Genomic DNA, 14,025 nt, shown 5'->3' on the forward strand with positions numbered 1-14,025 from the left:
GACTCTGGAGTCAGATTTCCTGGGTTTGAACCCCAGCTTCCCCACCCGCCAGCTGTGGTCCTTGTCTGTGGCCCTTGTCTGTGGCCCTTATCCCAGTCATCTCACATGCCCCTGCCATCTCATAGTACCTCTGAGGTAATGACAGAAACACTGGTCCTCACTGTCCCCTGTGCCGTTGAGCCCCCTTCTTCAATCCAACTGGCAGAATAATCTTTAAAAAACTCCAGTGACTTTCTGTGACTCTCCACAGAATGTACTGGAAGGATCCAAACTCCCAGGCTTAGTGCACAAGGCCTCAGCCCCAGGATCTGATCCGATCCCCTGCCAGCTACAGGGAATTGTAAGTGGCTCTGAGCATAGCATCTCTCTCTCACCTAGAGGAAGCACAGTATGATAGTTAGGGCGTGAAGGAGGTATGGCTTGACAACACAGCCCTATTACTTGCTAGATCTGTGTGCTAGATGTATCTACCCTGTGGAAAGGAGATAATAATAACAGTGGCTGCACCTGATCAGGGTTGTTGTGAAAATTAAATAGCATAGTACATCATGAGTTTTCACTGAGCCTGGCACATGGTGGGCACTTTCTAATGAAAACTGATCATTATGATGTCTCCCTTGTCCTGTCCCCTATTACTTCCCATGCCTGCAATGTGTGTCAACTAAAAAATTCCTAACTTTTTCTTTGTGTTTATGTTTTGGCTCAATAGAACTCTGATTCCTTAAGTCAACATTGCCTGTCAGGCTTTCAGTAAGGCTTGGCTGCAGTGTGCAATATGGAGAAGCTTGCCTTGACACTCTCCAGGAGATGACCTCCTGCCTCTGTTATGACCACTGACCTGTGGCCTTGCACTGACCTGAAAGCTAGTCTGTCTCTTCCATTGCACTGTGAGCTCCACAAGGGCAAAAACCACATCAGCTTCACCTCAAGATCCCAGGATTGCAAGTACCTTCTCTGTGGCAGGAGCTCAAAGAACATTTACAGAAAGAGAAGGAAGAGTAACTTTGCCAGCCTAAGAATGAGAAAGCCAAGGCTATGCCATCCTTCTTTCACCATCTCAGGCCAAGTTTATGGCTTTGATATCTGGAGAGGTCCTGAGCAGGAGACCTGGTGTTTATACCACAGGAGGGCTCAGGGCTGGAAAGAGCTGGGTTCTAGGTATCACCCTGTGACTTGGTGGCCTCAATACAGACAAGAAGCTTTTAGAGATTTTCAAGTGGTAGAAAAACAACACAGTATTCAATGACCAAGCTGCAAGAAGTGCAAGGCTGTTATGGATGAGGAGTTCGTGGCAGGGTTGAATTACTGGGCATGGTGACAGCACTGGCCTTACACAACAGATTCTAGCCAAGCACCAACATGACCTCAGGCCTCTGGCATGCTGTGGCCAAGGCTTACTGAAAGTCTAGCAGCAAAGGGAAGAAAAGCAAAGTTTCACTAGTGAGAAAGCACACTAGGCGCCAATAACAAAATCCTTCCAGACCTGGAGGACCCCAGGGAGGTCATCAGCTCAGGGTTAGGCTCTTTTCTGTGGGCAGACTCTGGCTCTCCTGTGCAGACACATCCCAGTTAATTGGACATTCTTCATAATTGTTTATATGAAGGACCAAGCAGACCAGTGATGGTGACTGGAGAAGGATGCTTCTGTTTTACAGATGACTCTAGGCCAAAGCTGAATGTCTGCAAAACTGCAAGGTGCTAGGTGGGACAATGGGGTGGAGGTGAGTCACATCTTCAGACTTTCAATGTCCTTTGGATTCTGACACATCCCCTAAAATGTAAACTGCAACCTGTTATGGGTGATTTAAAAAAAAATTGGTGCATGATAGTTTTACATAAAAATGGGATTCATTGCAATATGTATGTAGTGATTTCTGACAAATTCAACAACTGAAGAACTGGACAAGGGAACTACTGTCTCTGATATAATCCTTTTCCTTTAATTGCACCCAAATATTTAAAATGAAAACTATACAGTATAAACTGATGTGAAGCTGAGAGGATACTGTGTAGCAGAAAAGGCTCAGGAACATATCAGAATCCAATGTGACATTTATCTTTGACATGGAGTCAGCAGATAGGAAGAAGAACCACAAATGCACAGATAACCTGTTCAGACCTAAGCCAATGTGTTCCTGTGGGCTGTCAAAGAACCTGTCCTTTAGCCCCTGTTAGCAACATAAAATTTACCTCTGATGCTTACCTTTATAGATTTTTCAAGGTCAGATTTAGATATTTACAGTGACTCTGGCTGCCATAAATCTTCATACTTCCTTACTAGGACTCTTGAACTTCCCAATCAAGTCATTGTTTATAATTAAGGAGCCTGAGCTTATGAGCAAGATGTGGCAGCCTTGTAAATTTACAAGGCATCATTCAGTCGTAAAGTGAGTTGCATGCTGCTCCAATGCTCCAATTCCATGACCTTAGAGTAGGGTGAGAATACTATGACTTCATTTCAACCCCCTCATCTAAGTCAGATGACTGTCTCTACTCATCCTAAAAGATTTCTGGGAAAGTGCATTCTATAAACTCTGGATTCTATAAAACATCCTTCTATGTTGACTATTTCTTTTGTCTAGGCAGGCATTCCTCTCTCCTTTAATACCTTTGTTCCTTCTGTCCTTCTGTTTATCCATCCATCCAGTCTTCATGAATATGAACTGTGTGTCGGTTCTGATCTATGTACTGGGGTGAGAAGATGAACACAGCATGTCCCTGGGTCTTGAGGGATCTCAACAATAAGCATGGAATTGTGTTACATGATTTAAGAAGGTAGTTTTCAATCAAGAAGAAGAATATTAATGGTCACAGAAAAAGATAGTGCCTACTAAGTATCCTGTAGGCATGCCATAGTCACTGTGCATGGAGATAGTCTTATTTTCTATCTTCACAGAAATCTCTTCAGAGAAATGTGACCAATTAAAAATAAAAACAAAGCCAAATACAAAACAAACAAAAAAGGCACAACTTCTAAATTCAGTGTAAACCACTCAGTCCAATTGTCTGGATTATCCCTTTAGAAAATTTAGATTGATTTCTCAAAAATATGACTTTACTTGATTTTTAAAGTTATGTAAACATTTGGAAAAAGCGGAAATGAATGGAAAAGCAAGAAAAAAAATCTAACAATCTACAGAAGCAACAGTGATTAATATACTGTTTTTAATGTATAGATTTACTCACCTATAATCTAAAAATAAAATTGGGGTGTTAAAAACTACTTTTTAATACTTTGCTTTGCTTTTAAACATCCTCTGGAGGCACGCCTGCTAATAGTTGCCCAGTATTCTATCATACAGATGTTCCATATCATTTTTGACTAACTCTCTCTCTTTGGAATTGGAGGTTTTCACAGATGATGCTTAGACATAATACATACACAGATCTGATTAATGACTTAGAATATATTCCTCGAAGTGTATTCCTTGCATCTTAAGGAATGTATATTTTAAGGCATTTAATTACTGCTGCCAAATTAGTTTACTGAAAATTTGTACTAATTAATAGTCCAACTAGGGGTACATAAAAGTACCCATTTTCCTGAATCTTACCAACATTTTATCTTTTACAATTTTTTGTCATTTGATGGGAAAGAAGGGACAGCATCAAATTGTTTTAAATTGCAGTTCTTATTAACAGTAAGATTAAATATCTTCTCATATGCTTAGTGTGTTTGTGTATACATTATGAACATCCTGTTTGTACACTTTACTCATTTGTCCCTATTGAGTTATAATCTGCCTTCCAATTACTTTCCCCTTTTGGTCCAAATTGTGCCTTCTGGAACTATTCTAAGTGAGATCAACTCCTCCTTCACATGACACCCCCTCAAATATTTAAAGACAGAAATCATGTCTCACTTTCTCCAACTTAAACACCCACCCTGGCTGGCTCCATCAACCATTTCTCATGTGGCAGGTTTCAAGGGCCACTGTGGAAGATTTGAGGCATAGTAAGCCCTCCTGCCCTGTGACTGCCATCACTAGCAATCATGGCCATGTGCCACTCCTGGGGAGCTTGTCCTGAGCCAGCTTTGTATACTTTGGACACAGCCATCTTTCTGCGCTCCTGGTTTCAGCCTTCTTTCTCCCGCTTATCCACAAGGACACTGAGAGTGAATTTACCATGATCAGGGAGGGCATTTCTCATGTGAGGTAACAAGCGTGAAGCTCAAATAAAGCAGTTAAGAAAGAGAGCACTTGGAGGTCAGAAGCAGGAAGAGGAACTTTGCTTGGTATAATGAGAATAATGAACTAATTCAAATGAAGAAAATCTTCATTAAGAATGAGATGGTCACCTTGGTATGGGTCCCAAGAAGCAGAATTTGGCAGAACTGACCAGCACTATTATGAGCTTCCTCCAGGTGGCCTCTTCTGTCCACAGACTCTAGCCACTCTCTCCTGGAGTCTCCTGTGGTCACACATGGGCCTCCATGCCTGTCTGAATGCTCCCTAGAGCACTGTGCCCTGTAGCCTGTAGAGTCTTGTTCAACAACTGCCATTCATGGGTCCATCACATGTACTTGGAGAACTGAGCTGCTGGGAATTTCCCTTCAAGACCCACATCCATTTGCTCCTATTTTCCTCTCACCAAACACTTCCTATATAAATCTGGTGTCTTAAGTACTTCAAACCTGACAGGTCCCCTGGATATTGCACAGGAGCATCCATATCACTTACACAGAGACCCCATGCCATTATTGGATTGTAGCTGGTTGATAGCTCAGCTTCTGAGAATTCTTTCAAAACTCCCTGGGTCTGATCAGTTCTACAGCAGTTTCTAGACCATGACTGGATCCACAAAGCTAAGGTCCAGGCTCTTATGAGTTTCCTGTTCTTGAATCTAGCTGAGGACTTTGGCAAACAACAGCCTAATAATCTCTGTGTCTTACAGTTGTCATGATCTAAATATGTCTTTGAAAAGTTCATGTGTTGGAAACACAGTCCCCAGATTCCTATATTATGGTTTCCTATAGCTGGAGGTGGGGCCATTGGAACATAATTAGAATTGGATGAGGTCATAAGGGTGCCCCCATGATGGGAGCAGTGGCTTCATAACAAGAGAAACTTAAGCGCACATGCTCTCACCATGTGATGTCATCTTCCAGGTTATGATGCAGCAAGAATGCCCTCACCAGATGTGACCCCTTGAACTTGAACTTTCTAGTCTATGGAACTGTGAGAAATAAATTTCATTTCTTTATAAACTATCTAGTTTGTGGTATTTATTATAGCAATGTAAAACAGACTAAAACAATGATTCATGTGGCAGGGGTAAGGGTAGGGGTAGGGGCCCACCCAATTTCTGCCACCTCTCCTTCCTACCTGACCTAAGGGGAGGGATGAGGAGGACACACTTGTGAAGGTCCTGGCCCTAGGACACAAGTCCACTAAAAGAGGGAGGTTTATAGAACAATTAGAACACACCAACAGAGCTCTTCTAAAACCGTGGTTTATAGATGAGAAGCTGAGAGGCATAGACTCTATTTAAGAAAGAGCTCTTCAGGAAACCCAAAGGGAGTAGGGGAGAAAAAAAATGTGAGAGAAATTTATAGCTTCTAGCATCAACAGCTATAACAAACATTAAAAACAGTCCAACTGTTAGCAGGATTAATGTAAAACCTTACACGAGAGGCCCATTTACCTTAGTTCTTATTACCTGATATATTATGTCTGGCTTGCAACAAAAAATCAGAAGTCACATTAAAAGGTAGGGAAGAACAGTCTGAAGGGATGAAGGAAGCATAGAACTAGACTTGGATGTGACACAGATTTTGAAATAACCAGCTGGGAAATTTAAAATAACCATGATTAGTAAATTAAGAACTCTAATGGGGAAAGTAGACAATATGCAAGAACAAATGGACAATGTAAGCAGAGAGATGAAGATTCTAAGAAGGAATGAAGAGAAAATACTAGAAATCAAAAACACTACAGTGGGAATGTAGAATAACTTTGATAGACCCATCAGTAGCCCAAACATGGCCAAGGGCAGAAAACATCATTGAACTTGAAAATATATCATTTTGAGATTACCCAAACTAAAATATCAATAGGAAAAAAAAAAAAAAAGGAAGGAAGGAAGGAAGGAATATCTGAAACCTGTGGTACAAAAGGTATAACATATGTGCAATTTGAAAATTCAAAGAAGAAAGAGAAAAGGCAGAATAAATATTTGAAGAAATAATGTCCAAGAATTTCCCCAAATTAATGACAGGCACCAAAGCACAGAACCAGGAAGCTGAGGGAACACCAAGCAGCATAAAAAGAATTCTACACTCAGGTATATCATAGTCAACTGCAGAAAACCAAACATAAGGAGAAGATCTTGAAAGAACCAGAAAAAACAAACAAACAAACAAACAAAAAAACAAAACAAACCTCACACTACTAATAGGAGAACAAGGATAAAAATTATGTTGACTTCTCATAAGAAACTTGCAAACAGAAGTAGAGTGAAATATTTAAAATGTTGAAAGTCATTGCCAACATAGAATTTTATATATCCAGTATAATTATCCATCAAATGCTAAGAAGAAATAAAGACTTTCAACAAAGAACAAAAACTGAGATTGTTTTTTAACAGTAGACCTGCCCTTCAAGAAATATTAAAATAAATTGTTCAGCCAGGCATTGAGGTCCATGTTTGTAATTCCAGTGACTTGAGAAGCTGAGGCAAAAAGACTGCAATTTCGAAGCCAGTCTCAGAAACTTAGTGAGGCCCTCAGCAACTTGGAGGACCCTGTCTCAAATAAAAAAAATAAAAAGGGCTTGGGATGTGGCTCAGTGGTCAAATGTCCCTGGGTTAAACTAAATAGCTTCTTCACAGCAGAGGAAATAATCAAGAATGTGAAGAGAGAGTCTACAGAATGAAAGGAAATCTTTGCCACCTGCACTTCAGATAGAGCATTAATCTCCAGGGTATATAAAAACTAAAAAAAAAAAAAAAAAATTAATGCCAAAAACAAATAACTCAATCAATAAATGGGCAAAGGAAGTAAACAGGCACTTCAAAGAAGAGGAAATACAATCAGTCAATAACTATGTGAAAAAATGTTCAACGTCTCTAGCAATTAGAGAAATACAAATTAAAACTTCACTGAGATTTCATCTCATCCAGTCAGAATGGTAATTATCAAGAATATAAGTAACAATAAATGTTGTCAAGGATGTAGTGAAAAAGGCACACTTATACATTGCTGGTGGGACTGAAAACTGGTGCAACACTATGGAAAGCAGCATGGAGATTCCTCAGAAAACTTGGACACAATTTGGCCCAGTTATCCCACTCTTTGGTATGCACTCAAAGGACTTAAAATCAGCATAATATAATAACACTGCCACAACAATGTTTATAGCAGCTCAATTCACAATAGGTCAACTCTGGAACCAAACTAGATACCCTTCAACAGATGAATGGATAAAGAAAATGTGGTATATATACACAAAGAAATATTACTCTGCCATAAAGAGAAATGAAATTATGGCATTTGCCAGTAAATGGATGAAACTGGAGACTATCATGCTGAGTGAAATAAGCCAATCCCCAAAAAACCAAAGGCCAAATACTCTCTCTGTTATGTGGATGCTAATTCACAATAAGTGGGAGGTGGGGAAGAATAAAAATACATTGGATTAGACAAAGGGGAATGAAGGGAAGGAAGGGGGAATGGGAATAGGAAAGTTAGTGGAATGAATCGGACATTACTTTCCTATGTTCATATATGAATACCTGACCAATGTAATTGCACATCATGTAAAACCAGAAGAATGGAAAGTTGTATCCCATATATGCATAATATGTCAAAATATATTCTACTGTCATGCATAAAAAAAGAACAAATAAAATTTAAACATCTCTAGTACCAATCAATCGATCAATCAATACTTCAGAAAGAAGGAAATTACGTAGGTCAGAGACTCAGGTCTACATAAAGAAGGGAAGAAGGGCACTGATGAGGAATAAATGAAAGTAAAATAAAATCTTTCATTTTTATTATTCTTAACTGAGTCAACAGATCTCTGTTCAAAGGAATAATAGTAACAATGTCTTGTGAGATGATAAAGACAAGTGAAGGGGATGGGAAGGGGGGATGCTCTGTTAGTAGGTGTCTGGGCTACCATGAATCATGTATTATTCAAATATGGATTTATATTAATTATAAGTGTATATTTCAAATTTGGGACAAATAATGAAAACATTTTGAAAGCAATATAACATGCTAAGAGGAAAGAAAATCAAATACAAAATGCTCCAAGAAAAGGCGGGAAAAGAGAGGGAGAAAAAACAAAGAGCAATTGTAATGAATAGGAAACATGGTGACTATTAATAAAACTATATAAATAATCATGTTGAATGTGATGGTCTAAATACACTAATCAAAAGGCAGATTGTCAGAGTGTATAAAAAAGTTAGATCAATCTAGATGCTGTTTATAAGAAACCCACTTCAAATATAAAGACACACTCAGGTTAACACGAATCAAAAGAAAGCTGGAGAAACTAAGTTGATTTCAGGCAAAGTAGAATTGAGAACGAGGAAAAGTACAGTGATGTAGAAGGGCATTTCATAAAAAGGGAAAATTCTCCAAGAAGACATAACAATCCTTAGCACATGTGCACCAAAACACAGAACATCAAAATATGTGAAGCAAAGTAGAACTACAAGGAAAAATAAGTAAATACACTATCATAATTGGAGACTTCAACACTTTCAGTAATTGAAGAATCAAGCAGGCAAAAAAAAATCAATATGAATATAGTGGCCTGTAACAGCACTATTAATCAACTTGATGCAATTGACATTTAGAAAATAATCTATCCAACAATTGCAGAATACACAGCTAATGTGAAACATTCACTGAAATACAATGTATACTGTATATAAATGGCTTGACATTGTATACGCTCTTGTTTAAGAATAGTTATTGGGCTGGGTATATTGTTCAGTAGTAGAGTGTCTGTTTTGCATGCATAAGAGTCTTGGTTTGATCCCAGCATCCCACCACCATATACAGTTTATCAAGATACAATTCATATACCATAAAATTTACCATCTTAAAGTATACAATTCATTAGTTTTTAGTATATTTACAGAGTTATGCAACCCTCTACTATCTAATTTTAGAACACTTCTGTAACTCCTCAAAAAACTACTGTACCCTTTCACAGTCATTTCCTGTCTTTTCTCCCTGCTGCACCTGGAAACCAAACTACTTTCTAGCTTGACTGATTTGGCTGTTCTGGACATTTTTATATAAATGAGATCATATAACATGTGACCTTTTGTGTCTGGATACTTTTACTTAGCATGATATTTTCAAAAGTTCCTTAATAGACAATTTATCAGTACTTCACTGCTTTCCATAACTGTTTGGTATTCCATTGTAGAGACGGATCACATTTTATTTATCCACTTATCTATTGGCACACATTCAAATTCTTTCATTTTTTTACCATCATGAATGATGCTGCTATGAACACTCATGTATACATTTCTTTGAAGACATAGGTCTTCATTTCTTTTAAACTGATATCTAGGAGTGAGACTGCTGTTTGCCATTTTGAGGAACTGCCAGACTCTTTTTCCAAGTGGTTGTACTATTTTACATTCTCATCAGCAATGTAAGAGGGTTCCAGTTGCTCCACATCCTCACCAATATTTGTTATTATGTTTTACTTTAATCATCCAAATGAGTACAAGAGGTAATCATTGGGTTTTGATTTGCACTTTTCTGATGACTTGGATTTCAAATTGTCACTCTGACTTTACAGAAGGCTGTGGGAACAGCACCTAGAAATGAATTGCTAAGGCTCTGATGACTTCTATAGAATAAGCTCTTCTTGGAAACCTCTGTTTCAGGTAGCAGGGCTTTTTCCAATGATAAATATCATTAAGTTCTAACTACAAAGGAGAATACGATTGTTCTTCTCTTCCTCTAAGAATATATTCCTCATAGGATACCAGAGACCCACAGAAAGACCTGGATTGCATTTGCAGCTGAGCTCACCTGCTGGTGGCCAAGCTTTGATGTATCCTGTGCAGTGGACCACTGCATACTGGGCTTCTCCTTCTTTTACAGGGCCAAGACCATTCCTAAAGAAAGAACGTTTGTGAAATTATTTTTATTACATGCGAGTGAGGCAAGATGTCAGTAACCACTTTGACATCTAAGCTACTACTGGGTTCCCTTGTCTGTCTTTATGACATTGAATCTCAACTTCTCACCATCCTCTTTTCCCTCCTTCTATATGGTATGACCAGTTCCAAATAAATTCCACCAATTCCCACTTCTCATGTCAGCCACTGCATCTGATGTATGGGTCTCTTGGTCCTTTCTATACTCAGGTCTCTCTTCAAACTGCGCTACTCCTCAGCTTAGGGTATTGAAACTATCTGCCAGCACAACCTCAAAATATAAATCAGAAAGGGATACTGACCTGAACCTTTTCCTCATGGTGGTTATTCTGTTAAGAGGAAGGTGGTCCAAAGGAGCATTTCCACACCTAAGATTTGATAAATGTGTTAGAATAAGTAAAGACCCAAATACATTTTTAAAACATGTAGTGCTGGTGTCGAGTATATGGTTCTCAAGTGATGCTTACACATTTACTCAGATGAGACCTGTGACCAATTTCCTTCCAAAGTGAAGCAGGCTACCATGCCTTTGAATTTTTAATTGCCATCAGAGGAAGGAGAGTGTGGCTCACTTTGCAATATACATGGAAAGAGTTTCAGGGTCCAGTCCAGAGCTGGAGAGGTGTAGAAAAACTAGGAGAACCCTGGCCATGCTAACTTCCACAAGATCACTTCGGTGGCTTCCAGGAAATGAGAGAAGGGGGTGATGACAGTAGCATTGTCTCTTTAGCCCTGAGCAGACACAGCAACTGGAAACAGATGTTGCCAGTTGATGAACAGTAGCATCTTCTCAGGCTTTAGTATCACAGCTGTAGAAACTCTCCCTCCTCTCCTGCAATGTTCTGGCTCTAATACACAGCTTGCAGTCTCCGGAGGCAGGGGTGAGTGAAAGCAAGAGGCCAACAGGTATAGAATCAGGTCTTTCTGTGGGTCTCTGTCTGGGAGTCAGGAGATGTGAGGCATCACATTGCCCACTCTGGTCGGCCCTTTCCTGCCTCCCTTCTCCATGATCCTCTCAATATCTGGGCACTAAACATCCAAGGCCTGGACTCTGGCCAGGCTCTGACCACTGCTTGGCATGCTTACTTGCTACATGCACTTCCACTTCCCAACTACACGACAAGTAACATCCTGATGTCTTAATTTTCAACATAGCAAAGATGAGAGTCCAATTATACTCTGAGGCCTTGGACAGCTGCCAGCACTAATGTGGCCTTCAGAGCAGGATCAATCCATGACACTACTACCCAGGGATGCCGGCACAGCCCTCTGCCCTTTACTGTAGACTTTGCCCGTGTCTTGCTGAAATTAAGTTGTTTTATTTGGGGAAGGAAGTTTTGCTTTCAGAAACAGCAGTGTGGCTGACCTCTCAGGTCCATCCAAGCAGTTTGGGCCTGGCACTTCAAAAAGCAGCCCAGAGGCATGCCAGGGCAGGCAGGTGATGGCATGAATCTGGTTGGTAGGGTAGTGATAATCACATTACAGGCTACTAAGAGAAATGGCATACCATACTCTATCTGTGTGTGGTAGCATAGGACTGAAATCTCAGCCACTAAGAGGCTAAGGAAGGTGGATCACAAGTTTGAGGCCAGCCTCAGCAACTTGGTGAAACCCTCAGCAACTTAGCAAGACCCTATCTCAAAATAAAAAATAAAAAGGGTTTGGGATGTAGCTCAGTGGTAAAGTGCCCCTGGGTTCAATCCCCAGTATAAAAAGAGAAACTATTTAATTATTTTAAAGTATCTATTGTGTGGAACTTTACAGTACCCATCAAATGTACAAGTGGCAAGTCACAATTCCAGCAGCAAGAATTGGATAAGAATGACATTAGTGAAGGTTCCATGGTACCAGGCCTGAGAACCAGAATATCCCCAGGGTCAGGCAGCTTGGCGGGGAGGATGGGTGCTCAGATAGATGGCTAACCCAGGATGGGTATAGAATCAGGCAGTCTTGTTAGGAGAGGTGCTGAGGGAGAGCCTGCTCAAGAGATCATGTACCAGGGATGACAGGGCAGGTGTCTGCTCTGGAGGAGGCAGCCAAGATCAGCCTCACTTACCTGCCTTCAGCTTGGCAGTCTTAGAAACTTTCTTGGCCCTGTCTTGTCCCCAGCCTGCCTAGATGCCACCAGTCTCCTTTGTGGGCTCTTCTTTACCTCCCTGGTATAGGAGTGCATAGAACAGTCCTCTGATCTCCTGTCAACACTCACTTTCCAGGTGACCTCATGCCATCTCATTCTTGTGGCTTCAAATATTGTCTCCCAAATCCCCAAGCCCATATCTTCAGCTCCTCCCTTGTTTTCCAGAATTACATGTTCAACTGCCTAGTCATCTTCTCCATTTAGCTGTCTGTTGTGCATCTTGATCTTACAAGGGCTGACATTTGTCCTCTACTATCTTCCCATCCTAGTAAATGGCAGTTCCATTTTTCAACTTGGAGGGGTAAACGTTTCAGACTTATCATAACTTCTTTCATATTCTTATACTTTACCTGCAGTCTGGCTCCATCTCTAAAATATGTTCAAAAGTTGAGCAATGCTTACAATCATTATTCTCACCTGAATTATTATAGTAGTCTCCTTGCTTCTAGCCTTGTCCCCTGTAGGCTTATTCTCCACACAAAGCCAGAGCAATTTTTTAAATGTCATTCAGAACATGTGACTCTTATACTCAAACTCCAATGACTTTCCATCTCATGCAGTGTCAAAGCTAAAATCTTTTGAGGTCAACACGACTCGACATCTACCATCTCTTGACTTTATCTCCCACCATTGCTCTCGCCTAGCACCTACTTCTGACACAGTAATCTCCTTAGTGTTCCTTGAACATGTAAGAATATTCTTGCCCCAGCGTGTTTAATATGGGCTCAGCCCTCTATCAGGAGTCCTCTTTTCCCAGATATTCCATGTTTTGTTCATTTACTTTCTTTGGGTCCCTACTCAAATGTTATCTGATCAGTGAGGGATGTCCCTACTCGCCCCACACAATAGGTAGACGAGCAAGGCCTACTATTTCTACTCCTTAAATTTGCCTTGTTTTCCTCCACTATCTGACATTCTGTATACTAACCTGGTTTTTTTTGTCTATTGTGTATCACTCCCATGAAATAAGTAGTATGCAGGCCCATAATGCTTTATTTAACACTGGCTTCCCACACCATAAGGAATCCCAGCATAGGTGATCCCTCTATATAAACTGGTTGAATAAATGAATGAATGATGAATGAGTAGCATCAGCATTATACTGCATTAATTATAAGTAATCTAGAGATGATTTATGCATGGGAGGATACATATAGGTTATATGCAAATACTATGTATGGCATTTTAAATATGGGACTTTAGCATCTGTGGATTATGGTATTGGTAAGGGGTCCTGGAACCAAACATGAGGGATAACTGCATGTACAGAACACTCTGCAAGATGTCAGGGAGGCTCAAAGAGGTTTAAATCAAAGCTTTTATCTTCAAGGCATTATAACTGATTCATGAAGCCAAGATATTTACATTTAGAATATCAATTAACAATTTGACAGATACAATAGAGATAAATAAAAAAATTTATGAGTTGTCACAGGAGATATACGAATAAGTGAGGAATCAATAGTTTTAATACAAGACATGTTGACAAATGGAATAGTAACTTGGAGAGGTTGATTTGAGAAAGGTCTTGAAGAATGGGTAGAAAGTCCAAAGATACAGTGAAGAAGGGGATATTAATCTAGGACAAGGTAGAAGAGAGTGGAAAACCAGACAAAGAAGGATATAGGGAAACAGGACAGATCAGGAAGTCTGTATATTCATGGGCTGAGGAGAAGAAGATGAAGTCTTCAGAGGGAAACCAAACCAGCATGTATGACCTTTGAAGCACTAGTCAAGGGTGTTTTATT

General features: G+C 39.9%; 1 protein-coding gene across 14 annotated transcripts in view; it reads right to left on the reverse strand.

Moving 5' to 3' along the window:
- The window catches only part of ARNT2 (aryl hydrocarbon receptor nuclear translocator 2), a 174,765-nt gene that overhangs the window by 59,306 nt on the left and 101,434 nt on the right, over positions 1–14,025 (reverse strand). For all 14 annotated transcript variants that reach the window (XM_079123414.1, XM_079123415.1, XM_079123423.1 and 11 more), the window contains 2 exons: positions 10,443–10,508; positions 10,013–10,098 (listed from right to left, as the gene is read on the reverse strand). In XM_079123414.1, coding sequence (XP_078979540.1) covers positions 10,013–10,098; positions 10,443–10,508 — 152 coding nt within the window. The remainder of the gene's footprint in view (positions 1–10,012; positions 10,099–10,442; positions 10,509–14,025) is intronic.

This window comes from Sciurus vulgaris (assembly GCF_902686455.1).
Source record: "Sciurus vulgaris genome assembly, chromosome: 2".
Lineage (NCBI taxonomy): Eukaryota > Metazoa > Chordata > Mammalia > Rodentia > Sciuridae > Sciurus > Sciurus vulgaris.